Genomic DNA, 20,459 nt, shown 5'->3' on the forward strand with positions numbered 1-20,459 from the left:
AAATGATGCTCCTTCCCTTCCGAGCCCTCCCATGCGCCCAAACGGTGGTTCCCCCCCACATATCGGGTATCAGCGTACTCAGGACAAATTGGACAACAACATTTAGGGTCCAATTTCTCCTGCTAACCTTGGAAAAATACAAAACTGGGGGCTAAAATATAATTTTTGTGGAAAAAAAAATATTTTTTATTTGCATGGCTCTGCGTTATAAACTGTAGTGAAATACTTGGGGGTTCAAAGCTCTTACAACACATCAAGATGAGTTCCTTAGGGGGTCTACTTTCCAAAATGGTGTCACTTGTGGGGGGTTTCTACTGTTTAGGTACATTAGGGGCTCTGCAAACGCAATGTGACGCCTGCAGACCATTCCATCTAAGTCTGCATTCCAAATGGCGCTCCTTCCCTTCCGAGCCCTCCCATGCGCCCAAACGGTGGTTCCCCCCCACATATGGGGTATCAGCGTACTCAGGACAAATTGGACAACAACTTTTGGGGTCCAATTTCTCCTGTTACCCTCGGGAAAATACAAAACTGGGGGCTAAAAAATAATTTTTGTGGGAAAAAAATTTTGTTTTATTTTTATGGCTCTGCATTATAAACTTCTGTGAAGCCCTTAGTGGGTCAAAGTGCTCACCACACATCCAGATAAGTTCCTTAGGGGGTCTACTTTCCAAAATGGTGTCACTTGTGGGGGGTTTCAATGTTTAGGCACATCAGTGGCTCTCCAAACGCAACATGGCGTCCCATCTCAATTCCTGTCAATTTTGCATTGAAAAGTCAAACGGCACTCCTTCCCTTCCGAGCTCTCCCATGCGCCCAAACAGTGGTTTACTGCCACATATGGGGTATCAGCGTACTCAGGACAAATTGTACAACAACTTTTGAGGTCCAATTTCTTCTCTTACCCTTGGAAAAATAAAAAATTGGGGGCAAAAATATAATTTTTGTGAAAAAATATGATTTTTTATTTTTACGGTTCTGCATTATAAACTTCTGTGAAGCACTTGGTGGGTCAAAGTGCTCACCACACCTCTAGATAAGTTCCTTAGGGGGTCTACTTTCCAAAATGGTGTCACTTGTGGGGGGTTTCAATGTTTAGGCACATCAGTGGCTCTCCAAACGCAACATGGCGTCCCATCTCAATTCCTGTCAATTTTGCATTGAAAAGTCAAATAGCGCTCCTTCCCTTCCGAGCTCTCCCATGCGCCCAAACAGTGGTTTACTGCCACATATGGGGTATCAGCGTACTCAGGACAAATTGGACAACAACTTTCTGGGTCCAATTTCTCCTATTACCCTTGGTAAAATAAAACAAATTGGAGCTGAAGTAAATTTTTTGTGTAAAAAAGTTAAATGTTCATTTTTATTTAAACATTCCAAAAATTCCTATTAAACACCTGAAGGGTTAATAAACTTCTTGAATGTGGTTTTGAGCACCTTGAGGGGTGCAGTTTTTAGAATGGTGTCACACTTGGGCATTTTCTATCATATAGACCCCTCAAAATGACTTCAAATTGAAAAAAAAAACCTGAAGACTCATCTCTTCCGACAAGCCTACAGCCTGCAGTGATCCTCAACCTACTGAACAGCCGCACAGCCAGCTCTTCCCTCTCCTAGTGTATCCTCACCCACCCCCTGCAGACTGTGAGCCCTCGCGGGCAGGGTCCTCCCTCCTTATGTACTCGTGTGCCTTGTTATCTGCTCATGTTTAATGTATTTGTCTATATTTGCCCCGTATTCACATGTAAAGCGCCATGGAATAAATGGCGCTATAAAAATGTATAATAATAATAAATAATAAAATAAAAATGAGACGTGGTCCCTAAAAAAAAATGGTGTTGTAAAAATGAGAAATTGCTGGTCAACTTTTAACCCTTATAACTCCCTAACAAAAAAAAAAATTGGTTCCAAAATTATGCTGATGTAAAGGAGACATGTGGGAAATGTTACTTATTAAGTATTTTGTGTGACATATCTCTGTGATTTAATTGCATAAAAATTCAAAGTTTGAAAATTGCGAAATTTTCAAAATTTTCGCCAAATTTCCGTTTTTTTCACAAATAAACGCAGGTACTATCAAAGAAATTTTACCACTATCATGAAGTACAATTTGTCACGAGAAAACAATGTCAGAATCACCAGGATCCGTTGAAGCGTTTCGGAGTTATAACCTCATAAAGGGACAGTGGTCAGAATTGTAAAAATTGGCCTGGTCATTGACGTGCAAACCACCCTTGGGGGTAAAGGGGTTAATGAGAAAAAAATGAACTTTTTTGAATTTACCAAATGGCTGCAATGAACTAAAGAGTGAAAAATGTAAAGGGGTCTGAATACTTTCCGTAGCCACTGTATATATATAATCTCATAATCATGTGATACCTTGAGCTTTTGTAAGATGAGCTATTTCTTGATTTTTGTCAACTGGAGATTTCGACGCAAGTAGAGTCCAAATCTAGAGAGGATGTTTAATCCACTAGTGCTGCGGTATTCTTCTGGTTTCAGATAAATGGCTTTCTTTATAGGTCGAATCTTCACATGAAAAAAAATCTATTTATTTATTTTACTCACTTATAGAGCATCATTAATTCCACGGCTTTACGGGAATCATCATCACTGTCCCAGATGGGCCTCACAATCTGAATACCTTATCCTATGACACGCTACGTGCGCTTATTCATTCCGGAGCAGAGCAGAGTGCCATGTGCGTGGGAGACAAGTGCCTTTGGAGTCAACAGCGGGCAGTGTTTGAGGACTTGGAGGAGGCTGCTGATGGGAGTGAGGTGATGGGAGGATGCATCCGGGAGGGGGAGGCTGCTGAGTGGAGTGACGGGAGGCTGCTGAATTGAGTGAGGGGAGGCTGCTGAATGGAGTGATTGGAGGATCCTGAGAATATGAGGGAAGTCTGCAGCTGGCAGGGGGAGGCTGCTGAGGGGAGTGAGGGGAGGCTGGTAAGTGGAGTGAGGGGAGGCTGCTGAATGGAGTGATTAGAGGATGCTGAGAGTATAAGGGAAGTCTGCAGCCAGAAGGGGGACGCTGCTGAGGGAAGGCTGGTGAGTGGAGTGAGGGGAGGGTGCTGAATGGAGTGATTGGAGGATGCTGAGAGTATAAGGGAAGTCTGCAGCCAGCAGGGGGAGGCTGATGAGGAGAGTGAGGGGAGGCTGCTGAGGGGAGGCGGCTGAGTGGAGTGATTGGAGGATGCTGCGGGGAATGAGGGAAGTCTGCATCCCATAGGGGGAGGCTACTAAGGGGAGGCTGCTGAGAAAAGGCTGTTGAGGAGAATGAAGGGTGGCTAGCAATGGAAGGCTGCTGAGGGGAGGCTATTCAGAGGAGTCAGGGGATGCAGCATCCTGCGGGGGAGGCTGCTTAGGGGAGGCTGTGTCTGGCAGGGCAAGGCTGAGAAGGTGGTGAGGGCAACCAGGACTAGTTGATGAGGAGAGGGAGCGACAATTGTATTTCAAGAGTGTGCCAACCTCTGCAGACAGGTAGGAACAAGAGTAGTTGACAAATAGGATGATCCCCTTTTACTCTTGACTATTTGATTTTTTTTATATTATCACTTTTTGAATTATCATATTTTGGACTGTATTTAATTTATAAAATTGTAGGTTTTTAATGAATACCAAAAAATATATTTTTCATTAGTGTATAATCGGTGAATATATATGAAATAATATACACTGTTTACATTTATTAATTTGGTGGGTAGGCTGAGAAGGCCATTAGATTCTTCTTGAATTGGCATCGGACGCGGTGGCACCACTGGCTGTGTGAGAAACTAACTTACCATCACTGACTGTGGAAACTTCACACTAGATCTCAAGCAGTTTGGATTGTCTGTCTCTCCACTTTTCCTCCAGACTCTGGAACATTAATTTCCAAAGTCTAGGGTGAAGTATCCACAATCAGTGATGGTTTGGAGAGACATGTCATCTGTTGGTGTAGGTCCACTCTGTTTTTTCAAGACTAAAGTCAGTGCAGCCGTCTACCAGGAAATTTTAGAGCACTTCATGCTTCCCTCTGCAGACAAGCTATGTGGAGATGGAAGTTTCATTCTCCAGCAGAACTTGGCACCTGTCCACACTGCCAAAAGTACAAATTCCTGGTTTAAAAACAACAGTATCACTGTGCTTGATTGGCCAGCAAACTCGTCTGACTTTAACCCCTTAGAGAATCTATGGGGTATTGTCAAGAGGAGGATGAGAGACACCAGACCCAGGAATGCAGAGGAGCTTAAGGCTGCTATCAAAGCCACCTGGGCTTCCATAACACCTCCATAGTGACACAGACTGATAGCCTCCATGCCATGACATATTGATGCAGTAATTGATGCAAAAGGAGCCCTGACCAAGTATTGAGTGCATTTACTGAACATACATTTCAGTAGGCCAACATTTCAGATTTTAAAATAATTTTTTCAAGCTGGTGGTATAAAGTATTCTAATATACTGGAATAATGACTTTTGGGCTTTCATTGGCTGTAAGCAATAATCATCAACATTAACAGAAATAAACACTTGAAATAGATCACTCTGTTTGTAATGACTCTATATAATATATGAGTTTTACTTTTTGTATTGAAGATGAAATAAATTAATTTTTTGATGATATTCTAATTTTGTGAGAAGCATCGGTACTTGCATTGAGGGAGGCCGGGCTCCTGTGGTCGAATTCTGGCTGGGAGTCTGCATTTCTCCTCATTATCATAACAAGCAGGATTGCAATGACAGATAACAGAATCCACCATTCACAGTACACAGTGTCACAGCTCAGCTCTTCCCCCTTCCTGCACAATGACATCTGCATGTCACTAAACACGAGACCATGTAAATAAAACTCCCCCAAGGAAATAGAGCCCCCTATAGTGTTTTATGATATATATACATGCATATGTCCAATGTCCAAATCTCCAAACAGGTAACAGAGCAGCTTCCATAAATGTCCAGAAAAGAGAAAAATATTTAGAATTGAGAGTCCTCATTGGTTGATACCTTTTAATGGCTAACTGAAAAGATGGTAACAAATGGCAAGCTTTCAAGACTACACAGGTCTCTTCATCAGGCAAAGACTAAAACAAATTCTGAAGAATCACATATTTATGCACAACATAGCCTTCTTTTCATAACCATCTTTTCAGTTAGCCATTAAAAGGTATCAACCACTGAGGACTCTCAATACTAAATATTTTTCTATCTACTGGCTAACACGGTACCAAGATATATATCTTTCCTGTATCAGAAAAGAGAGTACAGCAATCTGCAATCAGAAATACAGATGATAAAAAATACCACAATCTGGTTTCAATTAGTTTAAAAAATGTATGTGACTCATTCCCTTAAAGAAAAAGAAATAAAAATATATTAAAAAAAAGAATATTGGATATTTTAAGAACTGTTTAAAGGGAACCCGTCACCCCCAAAATCGTATCTGTGCTAAGCCCACCAGCATCGGGGGCTTATCTACAGCATTCTGGAATGTAGATAAGTCCCCGATGTATCCTGAAAGATGAGAAAAAGAGGTTAGATTATACTCACCCAGGGGCGGTCCGATCCGGTCTGATGGGTGTCGCGGTCCGCTTGGGCGCCTCCTATCTTCATCAGATGACGTCCTCTTCTGGTCTTGGCGCTGCAGCCTCTCTGACCTTTCCCGGCGCCTGCGCACTGCAGTACTTTGCTCTGCCCTCAACATGACGGGTCAGAACTACAGAGGTGAGAATACGACCAAAAACATATGGCAAAGCATAGCCAGAGAGATACCGAGAGTTCAGGGGCCAAGTCCGGAAGGGCATCAAGGGTCTAACGGCAGAGGGTACGTAGAAAAGAGCTCCACTGCATTCTGAGGTTGGCGCAGACACAGGGAACAGTGATGTTACCCCTCCACTAGCCCCAGACCGCTGCTGTGATTGACATTCGACCACTGCAGCCAATCACAGGCAGCAGTGGTCTTGTAGCTGGGGGCATAATGGCTTCCTGTCTCGGTGCCAACCTTGGAGTGGCATGCCCTGTATACAGGTGGGTGCTAGTATGTGAATATGGTTGAGCTTGGGATTTTTAGTCATCCCGTCCCTTTAGCAGCTTTATTTTGCCAGACATCCCCCTTAATGATAGAGCACTTAGGGTATGTGCACACGTTCCGGATTATTTGCGGCTTTTTCTCACGTTTTTTCGGCGGCTTTCCGCAGCCAAAACGCTTAAAAACCGCATACTTTAAGCATCCCATCATTTTTAATGGTTTCCGCAATTTTTGTGCACGTTGCGTAGTTTTCCGCAAAAAAAACACTGGCGGAAAAAAAAGCAGCATGTTCATTCATTTTTCGGATTTTATGCGGATTTCCCACTATATTATTGTATTGGGAACCTCGCGAAAAATCCACATAAAAAAACGCGCAAAACACGTAAAATACGCGCAAACTACGCGATAAAAACGAGTCCAGTATTCCTGCGGAAAACCTCAGGATTTTCTCAGGAAATTTCTGCAGTCTTTCCGGACGTGTGCACATTAGTGTAGAAGGTTCTGTGACTGCGCCAGCATTGGACTAGAGGAGATTTATCACACTGTCTGGGTTACATGGGACTGTTAGTTATTAGTGGGTATAATTGAGTGCAGCACATTCCTCGGGTTGGCAGCAGGGGGCGCCTGGAACAGTCTCCTGCACGTCCAGCTGCTGTGCCGGTCAGTCCCGGGCTGTAACGCGACCGCCGCCTGTAACGTGGCCTCAGGGCACTGTCCAGGCTTCACAGCGGCCACTCGCCACGCCCCCTACAGGAGTACATCTGCTAGGCAACCGCAGGATCCTCCAAGGAGGCGGAGCAGAGTGGCCAGCTGCACAAAAGCGCCGCTCAGCTACTGGTTCGCTTCTTGGAGGAGGGCGGTGTCAGGCTATAACCGCGCCTCCGCCGGCGACGTTGCTGCTCTCGAAAAACCTGAAGGCGCTTAACGTCACGCTAAAGAGGGCGTCTGTGTGAAATGGGCGTGGCTATATGCTGGAATGTGGGCGTGGTCTTTGAAGTATCGCACAGACGGTGTTTACAGAAAGGCGGGGCTACGGCGGAATATGGGCGTGGCGTAGCCCGCGCTGAGTTGCGCACCCTCTCTAGCTCGCAGTTCCTTGTTAGTCTCCGGCGGCGAGGCGGCATCCGGACGTGGAGCGGTAGGATTGCAGCTGGACCCGCAGCAGGGGTGACACCGGGGAGCCACCGCATATGTGAGGAGGATTCCCGCTTCTCTCCACCACAGGGACTGGTTCCATGTGCACGGCTCCCAGTGACAGGCTGCTTCCTGGCACACCCCCTCTCCGTGCCCCGTCCCAGGCGAACTTCTCCGGCACAACTTGTCAGCTGAGACCCCGCTACCGAGCTGTGCTGCAGGGCAGGGATGGGCACGGGGCTGCTGTTGTGTAGTGGCCATTAATGGGTTAAGAGTCAGTGCCCTGCCTGCAGCGCCCGGTGTCTGCCCCCGGTTGCTGTGAGTGCCCCCCAGAGGAGGCTAGCTGCTGGGCATGTGAGGGTTAATGCGCTGTTTCTTTTTTATGTTGGTGTTTTTATTGAGCAGTTGTTAGTTTTCCCTTTTCTGCCCTTTACCCTTGCGGTCGGACAGGCCGCTTTCCCTGTGCACACTGTGCAGTTGTGGTGGCCCTGGCGGACGGGCGCAGCTGTGGTGCCAGTTGCCGGTGTGTCTGTGCTGATGCCAGCTGTTCACTAGGCAGGTATTCCTCTGTCATCACTCTGCAGCCATTGTGTGCGTTGTCTCCATGTTGTAGTCTTTCTCGGGGCGTTGTTGGCGCGTTACCCTAACTGTTGAGCGGAGAGGTTAGTGCCCGTCTCCCGCATGCGGCACCATGTCCAAGACGCTGAAGAAAAAGAAGCACTGGCTGAGCAAAGTGCAGGAGTGTGGGCTGTCTGGGGTGGGGGGAGACCCCACTGCCCTCCTGGAGGTCCGCGGGGGCGCTGAGCTTGGAGAGTTCCCCTACCTGGGCCGCCTCCGAGAGGATGCTTCAAGCTACATTGCGGGCAAGGTACCCAGCCAAGGGGATGTACTGCTGGAAGTGAACGGGACCCCCGTCAGTGGCCTGACGCACCGGGACACCCTGGCAGTGATCCGACACTTCAGGGAACCCATCCGTCTGAAGACCGTCAAGCCCGGTAAGTGCCTTGTGCCATTTATCCTTGAGGCTGAGGTAATGTGCCGGGCACCGAGCCCAGGGCCGACTTTCTGTACAGCTCGGACATTCCTTCCTTATGTTTCTGGCTTTGCTAATGTCCATTTTCTATGTAAGTGGCAGATTCGAATGCTCACGGTTTTCCACTTTCTGGCATCCGTAACAATTATTTAACCACATTTATTCTTCCACGGAGACGTAGCTGTCAGCAATTCCATACTGCAAGCTACTTCTTCCAATGCTGTCTGCTCTGGGAAATGCAAATATCAAAAAGACTGACCAGCCCCTCCAAAGACAAGTGTGAACAGGTACAAGCGGAGACGACCAAATCAACAAAGCGAAGAAGAAACCCTGCTATAATGTGCGATCATCGGATGTATGAAGCTGGGACTGCATCACTGCAATGTTAAAAGTGAGTTTACTTGGCACCAATTCATGAGCCCAACAGCAGCGACAAGGCGCATCTTCATGCCTAACGTGTTTCTGTACCAATAATGCAGTTCCAATTTCATATAGTCAATGCTTGCATATTATAGCTCTTTATAGTGTAGCTATATATGATAGCATTTCAGAGTGCAGCTGGTTTCCCATTGATCTGTGAGTTCAGTAGTCCCACCAGTGACTTTCCTGTGCGCGGGAGACTTACCCTTCTGATTATTGGGGGTGCTCTGAAGTTCACATATCTCTGATGGGCCTTATGTTCAATTTGCTGATATTCCATGGTGGAATCTATATATAAGTCATGATGGCTAAGGCTGGGGCAATATGGCCACTTAGTTGTTGCACAACTGAAGTTTGCTAGATGTCGCTGCTACATTGCAACACAAGTGAATGGGGTCTTGAGGTCATTGGAGGGTACTGCAACAAGCCAGTCACAAATAATCTGATCACATCGGACTTATTGTGACTTGCTTGCCGTGGCCACAGTACCTTCTGGGTCGCATTTTGACCCCATTTACTTGTTTTACGCTGTGATGTAGCAGCGACACCTAGCGGCTTTGGTGAAATGACAAGCGTTGTGCACACAGTCACCATCTAGCCTCAGTCTGAAGGCCAAAGTCACGTTGTAGTCTTCAGACACATTTTTGAGCATCAGTGGAGATCCATGAGTTAAACTTCTACTGGTCTCCAGAATGGAGCCGCTTACCATTTCCCCACTCGTTCTAGATTCCTATAATCTAGTGGTTGCAGTTTAGGGTGTCCCTATTTGGTTATTAATCTTTTTAACTCTTTCTACGACTCACAGGACGGCAGAACCTGTTTTGCCCGGTGATTCATTTAAGTTGAACTTTTCAGTCCCTTGGTTTGGAACTACTAAAGTCAACATTGGATTGTAGTAATTTCCTGTCATCAAACCATGAAACCTGGTATTACAAGTCCTTACATCGTCGTTCTGGGTGACAACCACAAATAGTTCCTTCTAGTTGAGTCTAATGCCAATGTCATAAAGACCTATACCTGATGCCAACACTTACTCTGGTAGCTCTGACATTATATATGAGCAGCAAAATGATATAAAACCCACTAAGGTTACAGGCAGGCGGGTAATTGTGGGGGATATACGGTAGTCATACAAAGATGAATTACACCATACATGAGACATGATCATAGTCAGAAGCGATGCTTCAATTTCTGGGGTCTCCTGCAAAAGTGATACCATTTACTGATTCTAAAAGAGAGGCTTGGTAAATAATAATGTTTCTGTTTTATAATTTCCTTCTTCAGGATAGGTTAAAACCCCTTGGAAATAAATGTTTGGCCTCCTTATCGCCTAAGCATCAGCTGATAGACATTCAGGCACAAGCTGTGACCAGTGAGTGACACTTCATCATGTGTGACGTTCTCGGCATACTGATATGTAGGACTGCCTCCTCACCACCAGAAGGACAGAGAAGAAATGGCTCTCACTCCTCGGTATTGGAGGCTCCACATCCTGGGAAGTTCAGAACCTAAAATCCAGGGCTGAATTCAGGCCGTCTAATCAGATACTTTTGCATGAGGCTCCCAGTATAGTGTTACCTATAAAGGGGGTTTTGTAAATCCATGTAAATTTTGGAGCTATATGACCTTTGCCCCTGGCTGGCAGACGAGAACTCTTCACATTCCTGTGTTGGCCCCAGAACTTGTTGGTCGGGTTGTACTGGATCTGCCGGTGTGACGCATGTGTGTTGTTGTGAAATCTGGCAGTATCAGGGAGCATATGTACATATGTATATCTGGCCGTGTTTGCAGATTACCAGGGGGGATAACAGTTATTGTAGACAGTGATCCTCCTGTGTAGTGGAACGCCCTGATTTCTAGAGGCATGTCCGAGTGTGTGCAGAGGATTTCACACTAGGCCTTTATTACCTCAGAAGCTTCTCCAGACATCTTGCCAGCTGCCGCATCATGAAGGCTGATGGTTGTCACTTTTTCTAGTTTCAAACGGCTGCTCACTCCCCTTATTTTCATAACTAAAAACATTTCTTCTTAAATAGAATCCATTCTCTAAAGTCCTCTTCTACTATCGTGATTCTTTCTTTGCCGAATATCAATCCACCTCTCAATATGCCCTCTAGAGGGTGGTGGGCAGAGCTCGCCATGTCCGTGGAACAAAGCTTCTTCAGGTGGTGACACCCATCGCAGCCCGGTTATGCCGCACTCTAAGAATGGACTGGTAATAAGGCTGTGTCCATGACGCGTTTTCCGTGAGTTTTTGACTTTACTTATTTTCACCCTGTCAGCGTCTTACAGCTCCAGCAAAGCGGGTGGCAATTATAGAAATCTCCTGCCCTCTGCGCTTCTTTTTACTCAGCGTAAAGTGACCTCCCATGCGATAGACTTATTATTATTATTATTTATTGTTATAGCGCCATTTATTCCATGGCGCTTTACATGTGAGGAGGGGTATACATAATGAAAACAAGTACAATAATCTTAAATAATACAAGTCATAACTGGTACAGGAGGAATGAGGACCCTGCCCGCGAGGGCTCACAATCTACAAGATAGACTTGCATTAGATGCGAAAATTCCGCAGGTAAAAAAAGCATGAGTTTTTAGTACGTTTCCTCTGCGCAAGCGCATGTAAGCCGCGCATTACTGTAGTTAGGTTTCGTCAAAGCCAAATACCAGGAAGTATCCAAAACATTTATTTACAACATGACACATCAAGTGAACTAAAGACTATACCTTCCAAGCCCCTCGTACAGGCCGGTGTCACACTTACAAGTGCGTGCAAGAAACTCGCATCAATACCCGGCACTGCTGCCGACACTCAGGATCGGCGGGAATTGATGCGGGATACTTATACTGCATTCGCAAGTGTGACACCGGCCATACAATCGTGTTCTGGTCCACCGAGGATGCATGTGTTTTGTATGGGGAATAGGATACAAGTCGCTGCAAAACCTCTTTGGAGGTGGCCTTTATACTATGGGACAGAAGGACGGGCCATTGTAATTTTACATGCCCTATCCTTCCTCATCTGTCGGGAGGCCCCTATACACATGATACCACAATATTTTTGATTCTTGTTTTGCGTAAAAAAAATGGTGAGTACTCATTGACCAGTGTAGATGACTGCCCAGTTCAGATGTGTGCTTTTCTGTGATTGTAATAGGCTGCAAAGCTTTACAATTTTTTTTGGTATACGAAAATATCACTGCTGAAACTAATGGAAAAACTGAAGCACCGATGAGACTCTCATCCTAAATACGGATGAAAATTGGTCTGGTTGTTTGCGTGCAAGAAAAATGACATCTGAATTAGGCCTGAGATACTTGGCAGGTTCAGCAAATATTAATGTAAATGAGAACCTGTAGCATTGATAAATTAAATGTAAGTATTATTAAATCATTTTAAATATATTATTAATAAATGCATAGCATGGGAACATCCATCTAAAGGCTATATAATTGTGGCTGGAGGCTGACAAGCCACAAGTGGACTTAAAACGAATAGTATGTATATTGGATGGAAAAGACTTGATTTCTTTTTTTTTTTTTTTTTTTTTTTTTACTTAAAGGAAATTTGTTACAAGGTTTGTAGCTACCTCATCTGAAAGCAGTATAATGTACGGCAAGAGACCCTGATTCCAGCAATGTATTTCTGTGACAGGAGTTCTTAGTGGTAGCATGGAGAGCTCATAGAGCTATCCCCACCTACAGCACAGCCCTCTATGTATGCTGTTTATTGACAGTGAGCTGCTTATCACAGGAGGGGGCGTGGTCAGACAAGTGAGACCTAGTCCAGCAGTGATGGTGTTCAGGTGATAAAATTGTCATTGTAAGTAAACAGCAACTCACAGCCTGATTAAGTGCCACATCGCTGAATTCTGTGTTTCAAGCCCTACCTCAGATTACATAGCAGAAACCTGCTGACAGATTTCCTTTAACTTCCGTGCCTATTCTTAGTTATATAGTTTTCTAGGAAATATGGGTAACAATCGATCTAGTGACAACCACAGCTAAATGGTTCTTTGCTGCTGCAGAACTTATCACAATTTCTGCTTAGGACACCAAGAAAGCTGATCACTGCCACAATCCCTGTGTGCCCTGACACAACTTGTCTTCTGCTGGCAGGTTACTCCTGCAATAATCTCTGACCTTGACTATGATAACAGATCCCGCAAGAACCTTGGCTCCCCTTCTGACAAATGGTTGTCCTTTCTTCATTAGGATGCTTGGTCCCTGTGCCCAGTACATTGTTTATCTTAGGGGGGAAATGGTTGAGGGTCAAGTATGTTGACCCTCTGCCTGACTTGTGATGTAGCCATGACATCCTGAGGGTAGACATTCCAGCAGAAATGCCAGCCAAGTAATTGACTTTAATGCCTTTAATACTTTCGGTCAGCCATTTCTTCAGTCTGTCAGTGTCACATGTTGGTCCCATGATGGAGCTCCTGAAGGTTATATTTGGGCCTGTTGTGCCAGGTCTGGGGTATGACTGACACCACTAAGGCTATGTTCCCACATATTCCCAGTACACGGTGAGGTTTTGAGTTTGCATCAGTTTACCAAATTATGCATTTTTTTTTTTTTTTTTTCAGCTGTGGTTTTTCTCTTTGGTATAACATGTTTTAAAGAACTTTTTTTTTGGATACTTACTGTAGATTGGATTTGATAATGCTTTATTGCTATTTGCAAATTACAAGTAGGTTTTAATTGTGATTTTGCTGAGGAAATGCAATCAAAACTTTTTTTTTTTCCCATGCATTTTTTATGCATTTTCCCCCATTCTTTAGAAGAGTAAAACACTCTGCAAAATGCAGAAAGAATTGACATGTCGCGGATTTAATTCTGCTTCAAATCTGTAGGAAAAAATAAGCGTTTTAGGAATCTCTACACTTTGCTGGAACTAGAAAATGAGCCAGTTTTTGTGACAAATCTGTGTCGAAAAAACATGATAAAGTGCACACAATCTTTGAGTAGTTTTTTCCTTTTCTCATTCAACACTATGGGTAAAATCTGGGGGAAAAAAATCCACATGTACTGCAAGCAAGATTGGCATGCTGCGCATTTCAAAATCTCACCGCAGGTCACTTTCCAAAGCATTTAAAATAAATAAATAAATCAGCGGATGTTTGATTTCTATAAATGCTATTCGCTTTTCTTGAACATTTTTGCACACAAAAATACCCAGCAGAAAAACCTCATGAAATACTCATGGTGTGAACTTGGTGTAACGTACAAATATTGCGGCCCACGTTTCCTCACATCTAGCAGTTTACTTGTTCCAGTCCTCCCTGTACATATACATTGCTACGTGAGCCCTGCTGTCTCTGAAACGCAGATGCTGCTGGGGGACATTTTTGTCACTGAGATAATACACGATGGTGAGTTCCCACAGGTTTTGCGTTTCTGAAGCTGTATCCAGCTCCTGATGTCTGCAGTGCGTCTGAAATGAAACGCTGGCAATTCTGAATGAAGTAGCAGAGTGGCAGCAGACTGTAGTGTTCAGTGCAGGCAGCTGGATAGGAAATCAATCACGTGGGAAGATGGATTAATGCAAAATCAAAGTGAAACTTTGTTTCCAGATAAAGATGCCAACCATAATCCTTCCAAACCCATATGCATCTACTTTTATGCAGAAACCGCTTGCAAAGGTTACAGGGTTAAATAAATTTGTGTCTTAAAGTATTTCCTACCCCATCTGAGAGCGGTATGATGTAGGTGAAATCTGTCTTCAGTGAAGACAGATTTTCACATTGCGGAGGCATGAGATGAGTTGCTGCTCATAGAGGTTTATGGAGGGCGGAGAAGCTCGCCTAAAATTAGTTACATTATACTACTACACCTACACACAGAGATCCACATGGACAGACACACGCGTGCATGTATGCAAGGCCCAAGTCACTGTGTGGCTGTTTATATCTTCCATCCCAGAGTTTTTTTTTTTTTTTTTTAAATCAAGGCCCAAAGCGCAAGTGTGAATCAGGCCTGAAATATTTCCATACTGTATACAATGTCTTGGATAGCGGAGTGAAGTGGGTCATGTTCAGCTTGTGATGTCTGGAGGTGTAGCTCTTACACGGACACTTCTGTCCATAAATAGAGTGTGCTGTATTGTGTACGTTCCCCATGGCAATTGTGATATTGAGGAATGATTAGCTCCTTGTAACTTTGGACTGATAACTGACTCTGTCTTAAAGGGAACCTGTCACCTGAATTTGGCGGGACTGGTTTTGGGTCATACGGGCGGAGTTTTCGGGTGTTTTGATTCACCCTTTGCTGACCCGCTGGCTGCATGCTCGCCGCAATATTGGATTGAAGTTCATTCTCTGTCCTCCATAGTACACGCCTGCACAAGGCAAGATTGCTTTGCGCAGGCGTGTACTATGGAGGACAGAGAATGAACTTCAATCCAATATTGCAGCCAGCATGCAGCCAGCAGGTAAGGAAAGGGTGAATCAAACACCCGAAAACTCCGCCCATATGACCCAAAACCAGTCCCGCCAAATTCAGGTGACAGTCCCTTTAAAGGGAGCCTGTCATGTCCCAAATTGCTATTAACCTGCAGAGATGGGGTTAATCTGCAGGTTAATAGCATGGAAAAGCTGTGCGGCCGCTGAACTGAAAACCCGGCTACTAGGATGAAATAAACTTTATTCCTTCTGGCAGCCTCCAGCTTTCAGTCATAGACGCCCCGCCGGCTTCGGTCACCGCCCAGTAAATATTGAGCGAAGGCTTTAACCTCGCCCCGGCTCTGCCTGACAGTCGGCTCTGTGCTGATGCACTGTAGAGTGGCTTGTCAGTCAGTGCCGCTCACTATGGTAACTGAAGCCGGCTGCACCTCTATGACTGAAAGCCGGAGGCTGCTGGGAGGCATAAGGTAATAAGGTGAGTTTCCTCCTGGTAGCCGGGCTATCACTGCAGCAACTGCAAAGCTTTAAAATGCTATTAACCTGCCGATTAACCCCATTTCTGCAGGTTAATAGCGTTTTTTGACATGCCAAGTTCCCTTTAACACTAGACGTCCCAGAAATTTTGAGCTCCAAAGGTAGAAATGTTAAATGACCCCTCTCTGGGACTTCTAGTGTTAAACCATAAAGATGGTATTCTATAACATATTGTGGCAAATCTGAAAAATGAAGATCAGACGATCTAATAAATGTACTTGTATGTATTAAGTGTGTTGGGTATAATGTCTCACGCTTCATACGTCCCCCGAGTAGTTTTTTTTAAGGACTGTTAAAGGTGCAAAATCTGGATCTCCAGCTATGTACCGGAATAAAATATGCTTAAATCAGGGGTGTAACGATCACGTGGGGGCCCACCGGCGCCAGCGAAACTTCAACTGGATGTGCATCCTAACACCACTTTGGTTTTTGGTGCAGAAAAAAACCTGCAAAGAAGCAATATGTGAATATACATGGACTGCAATTGGTTTGCACATAGCCCACCTTTGGTCATTTAACAGTCAGCCAGTGCGAATGCACCCTTAGTAACTGGACCACAGGGGATCCTTCAGTTGGCTGTGCCAGGCACTGTGAAGACATATGTCCACCTTTGTGGGAAGCCCATTACCAGGACAACAAAGCGGTTTGTTTGACCAGACTTTCTTAAAAGCCCCAATTAACTCATGAAAAGAGTATTACATGACCTTAATTGTCATTTCCCCACCAGCAGTCTACCAACAGTTAGGTCTATTGTGACAATAAATTCCTTCTTATAGTGTCATCACTGCTTATAGTTTTGTTTCTTTTTCTTTTATGTTGTTTTTCTATACCTTTTTGAAGTTTAAAGATTGACCTAAATCTTTAGTGCTACCTATTCACAAAGGATCTAGGGCCTTAGCTAGAAGTTGGTTCTGCTCATATAGGAGGCTTATACATAGCTATTTAGTCTTTTTATTTTAGACTAGCAAAATAATAAAAAAATAAATAAATAAAAAAAATCTAATGAATATCATATGTTTTATCAAACTCCCAACTTGGGACATGTAAGAAAAAATAATACACACCTGATATTGCATTAAAGCTCCCTATGAGTAAAGGTGTATTAATGTGTATTTATTCCCTGTAGTTAGTAATGTTTTGCCCATGACAGGGTATTGTACTGGTTTAAAGCATGGCATAAACAGTAAAATATCTAATGTGTGATTGAATCATACCAAATGTGTAATGTATCAATCCATTATGAGGATCTGAAACCTTCTATATTGTGCAATTATCTATTGTGGAAACTCTTGTGGATATATAATTTCTGTATGAAAAAGAAGCTTTGGGCTATTTCTTGTTCATGATTGTTTCCTGTGTTAGTACATTTATGATTGACTAATTTAAAGAGGACCTTTCACCGATTTTAGCATGTTAAGCTGACCCCATCATGGAATAGTGGCTACAGAGAAGAATAAAACAATAAAATAGTGTTTATTTTTTACATTTCTGCTCTTGTGGAGATATTTAGAGTGTAAAGTTTAGCCAATAATCTAGGGTAAATCCAAGAGGGATTTTCTTTTCTGTGGGCGTGTTCTTCTTCCCCTGTATGATGTGGATCAATTATATGTAGGTGGTGTCTTGTAGGGATGAAAAGAACACGCCCCCATCTCCTGTTGTATGTAGTGGTAGACAGCTCTGCTCTTAGCCCTGATTCATGAACTTATTGTGTAGTATAGGACAGAGCGAAGTGTGATTTCATACCTCTTGTAGCTTTATTTCAAGGCAGTCATTGTGGGGGGAGGTTGCACAGCCATTATCTCAGGGCAATTAATGTGGTTGGAGGAGGAGAACAGAAGAACTGAGTGAAAAGCATACGCCCCAGTGAAGAATCTCTGGAAACCTCTTCTTGGACTTGGCATGTAAAGTTTGGGTTAAAATTAATGATATTATCTCTTCAACAGAAATTAGATATTAAAAAATAAGAGGCTCATCTCTGCAGCCACTATTCCATGATATGGCCAATTTAATATTTTAAACCTGGTGAAAGGTCCATCAGGTCCTCTGACTGTACTGAACCACTATTCTATCAGTATTGCATGGGAATTCTGTATTTTGATTGTATTTAATGTAACCTATGCTCCAGTGTTTGAAAAAGTAAGTTCAAGGGGAATCTGTCACCAGGTTTTGGCTGCCCCATCTGAAGGCAACATGTTGTAGGGCAAAGATCCGGATTCCAGTGATTTCACTTACTGGGTTGCAGTTTTACTAAAATCACCATTTTATTTGCTGCTAATATCCTAGTTCTCAGAATATTGAGCTCTGTATAACCCCGCTCACACCACTGGCTGCTTTTTGCCTATGCACAGTGCACACAAATAGCTGCCAATCCGGGGGAGCAGGTTTATACACAGCTCATAAGTTTAAAGGACTACACAACAGCCGGTTTACTAGTAGTGATGAGTTCAAGTGATCGTTAATAGAGTGTGCCTAGGGTACACCGTGTTTGTCAGGCAATCCCTGCATGTTTTGTGCTTCTCTAACAGTCGTGACACATGTGGCTGTGGCGACTCGAAGATGTCACTCGAGCACCCGTGATACTCGGTGCAAACTCGAGCAACGGGCACTTGTGCCCCTCTTCACTATTTACTAGTCCTCTGTCGAGAATCTCCTGTTAAATCAGCGATTTTTATCAGAACTACAGCAGACACCCAGGTATTTCACACATTGCTAGAATCAAGGTCTCTGACTCTACATTATGCTGCTCTCAGATTACATGGAAGACTCCCTTCTATCCTGCGGTGTTGCATATATTAATGAGGCAGGTCTAGTTCTGCAGGTCATCTCTTCCCCAGATTAGTTATTCCTAAGGTGTGTTTAGCAGCCTGTATAATGGTGCTACGATAAGAGACCGTATGCAGGTTGTCCACGAGGGAGGAGAAGAAGAATCGCCACCCCCCGGACTAGTCCTGCCTCACTAGTATATGCAATACTGCAGGATTAATCTTTTATTAAAGCACTACAGCATCCATAACTGATATAACACACAGAATCCAGAAATCCCCATGCGTTCTGCTATACTAGCGGTTGGGGATCTGACCGTTCCCTTTAATATCAAGCACTGTGTTTTATATGGCAAACATCATTTTGCTGCATTGACCATTTCAACTCTTTTCAACGACCCCTTTTGGCGATTTATTAGCGCTCGTTCTCGCCAGCATGGAGGCCGATCAGCAGGGAGCACTGCTCTCATCGTTCTCTCCCCCTCCCCGTCTTCCCGTATGTGCAGTCAAAACAAATTCTAATAGTGCATCAGCCCCATAGACCTGCTTGTCACATTGCAATCCTGGTGTGCCACTCTGTGTTCGCTGTCAACAGAACCCATAATCTTCCCATTGCAGTTTTCTTCTTGTTTTTATTTTTTTTTAAACCTATTTTATCTTGTATTGAAGATTTATTAGCCCACATCTTTTTTTGTGTTTTTTTTTTTTTTTGGCTGCACTTAATACAGAGGCTCACTAGACAAAATCTATAAGAAACCATTGAAGGGTTAAACCAGTGGGAATGCTGAGCTCCCCGAGCCACTGGCAGACATTGTACTATTTCTTTGTCCTTTTCCAAAGAATGATGAAAGTGGTGGATAGCATTTACAAAGATTTTTTTTTTTTCCTCCGTCTGCACACATGATGCATCACTGCAAAATAAGTGACAGGTATAAAAGAAAATATTGCATGACAGATTAAAGTAAATTTACTATTATCTATTTTGCTATGTAATCTGTGAGTAGCATATTAGCCGGGACCAGCTGCTTGGAAAGCATCGCCAAACCAGGAATTCAAGCTTGAGGAGGCTAATTTGCATATTCCAGGTGCCTTCTGGGAAAAGCGAAGTCTCCCTAAGCTAGAAGATCGTTGGGTACAGCCGGGACCAGCTGCTTGGAAAGCATCGCCTGTAGGATATTATTGCAAGAGAGCTTGGCTGAGTAGATTACACAAGAAGGAAAACACACAGCAAGTCAGCAGGATCTAGGAGCAACATGACTGATGTGACAACCTACATGGTGAGCTGCAGCATGTGCTACATGTTCACAGACCGACCAGAAGAAGAATCAAATTTCACCTGCCAGAAGTGTAGACTAGTGGCCCTTTTAGAAGAAAAGGTGCGGGGTCTGGAAGAAAGAATAGCAACTTTGAAACTCATCAAAGAGAATGAAGACTTTCTAGACAGAACAGAAGCATCTCTACTGGTCACAGAAGGTGAAAAAAGTGTCAGAGAACCTCCAAAAGCAGATGAGTGGAAGCATGTGACCAAAAGAAGCAAGAAGACCATGGAGAAATCACCAACCACACAACTGAAGAACCGATATCAAATCCTTGTAGAGGATGAAGATGGCACACCTAAGGATGAAGCAATACCAGCAAGCAAAAAAGAAAAGGGCACACAGCAACAAGTGACAGCAAAAAGTACAGCCAAGAAGCAACGAAGAGTGGTGGTGGTGGGAGACTCACTATTGAGAGGCACAGAAGCAGCCATCTGCAGACCGGACATAACTGCAAGAGAAGTATGCTGCCTTCCAGGTGCGATGATCAAGGATGTGACCGATAGGATACCAAAGCTCTTCAGCTCCAAGGACGTCCACCCATTTCTTCTGATACATGTTGGCACCAATGACACGGCAAGGAAAGACCTACCGACAATCTGCAAGGACTTTGAAGAGTTGGGGAAGAAAGTAAAGGAACTGGATGCACAGGTAGTTTTTTCTTCTATCCTTCCAGTAGACGGGCATGGCACCAGGAGATGGAACAGGATCCTTGATGCAAACAACTGGCTAAGACGATGGTGCAGACAACAAGGATTCGGATTCCTGGACCACGGTGTGAATTCCTGGAACGATGGACTCCTCGCCAGAGATGGACTACACCTCAACAAACCTGGGAAACACACATT

The 20,459-nt window shown here is 44.1% G+C and overlaps 1 protein-coding gene across 3 annotated transcripts in view; it reads left to right on the top strand.

Annotated features, from left to right (window-relative positions):
• The first annotated feature begins 7,099 nt into the window (after positions 1 to 7,099).
• The window catches only part of MAGI3 (membrane associated guanylate kinase, WW and PDZ domain containing 3), a 372,638-nt gene continuing 359,278 nt past the window's right edge, over positions 7,100 to 20,459 (top strand). For 2 of the 3 annotated variants that reach the window (XM_069761757.1, XM_069761756.1), the window contains exon 1: positions 7,101 to 8,138. In XM_069761757.1, the coding sequence (XP_069617858.1) occupies positions 7,835 to 8,138 (304 nt within the window). In that variant the 5' untranslated portion in view covers positions 7,101 to 7,834. Of the gene's footprint in view, positions 8,139 to 20,459 lie in introns of all 3 variants that reach the window. The other variant, XM_069761755.1, reaches the window with a different exon arrangement.

The sequence above is a fragment of the Ranitomeya imitator genome, chromosome 3, assembly GCF_032444005.1.
Source record: "Ranitomeya imitator isolate aRanImi1 chromosome 3, aRanImi1.pri, whole genome shotgun sequence".
NCBI lineage: Eukaryota > Metazoa > Chordata > Amphibia > Anura > Dendrobatidae > Ranitomeya > Ranitomeya imitator.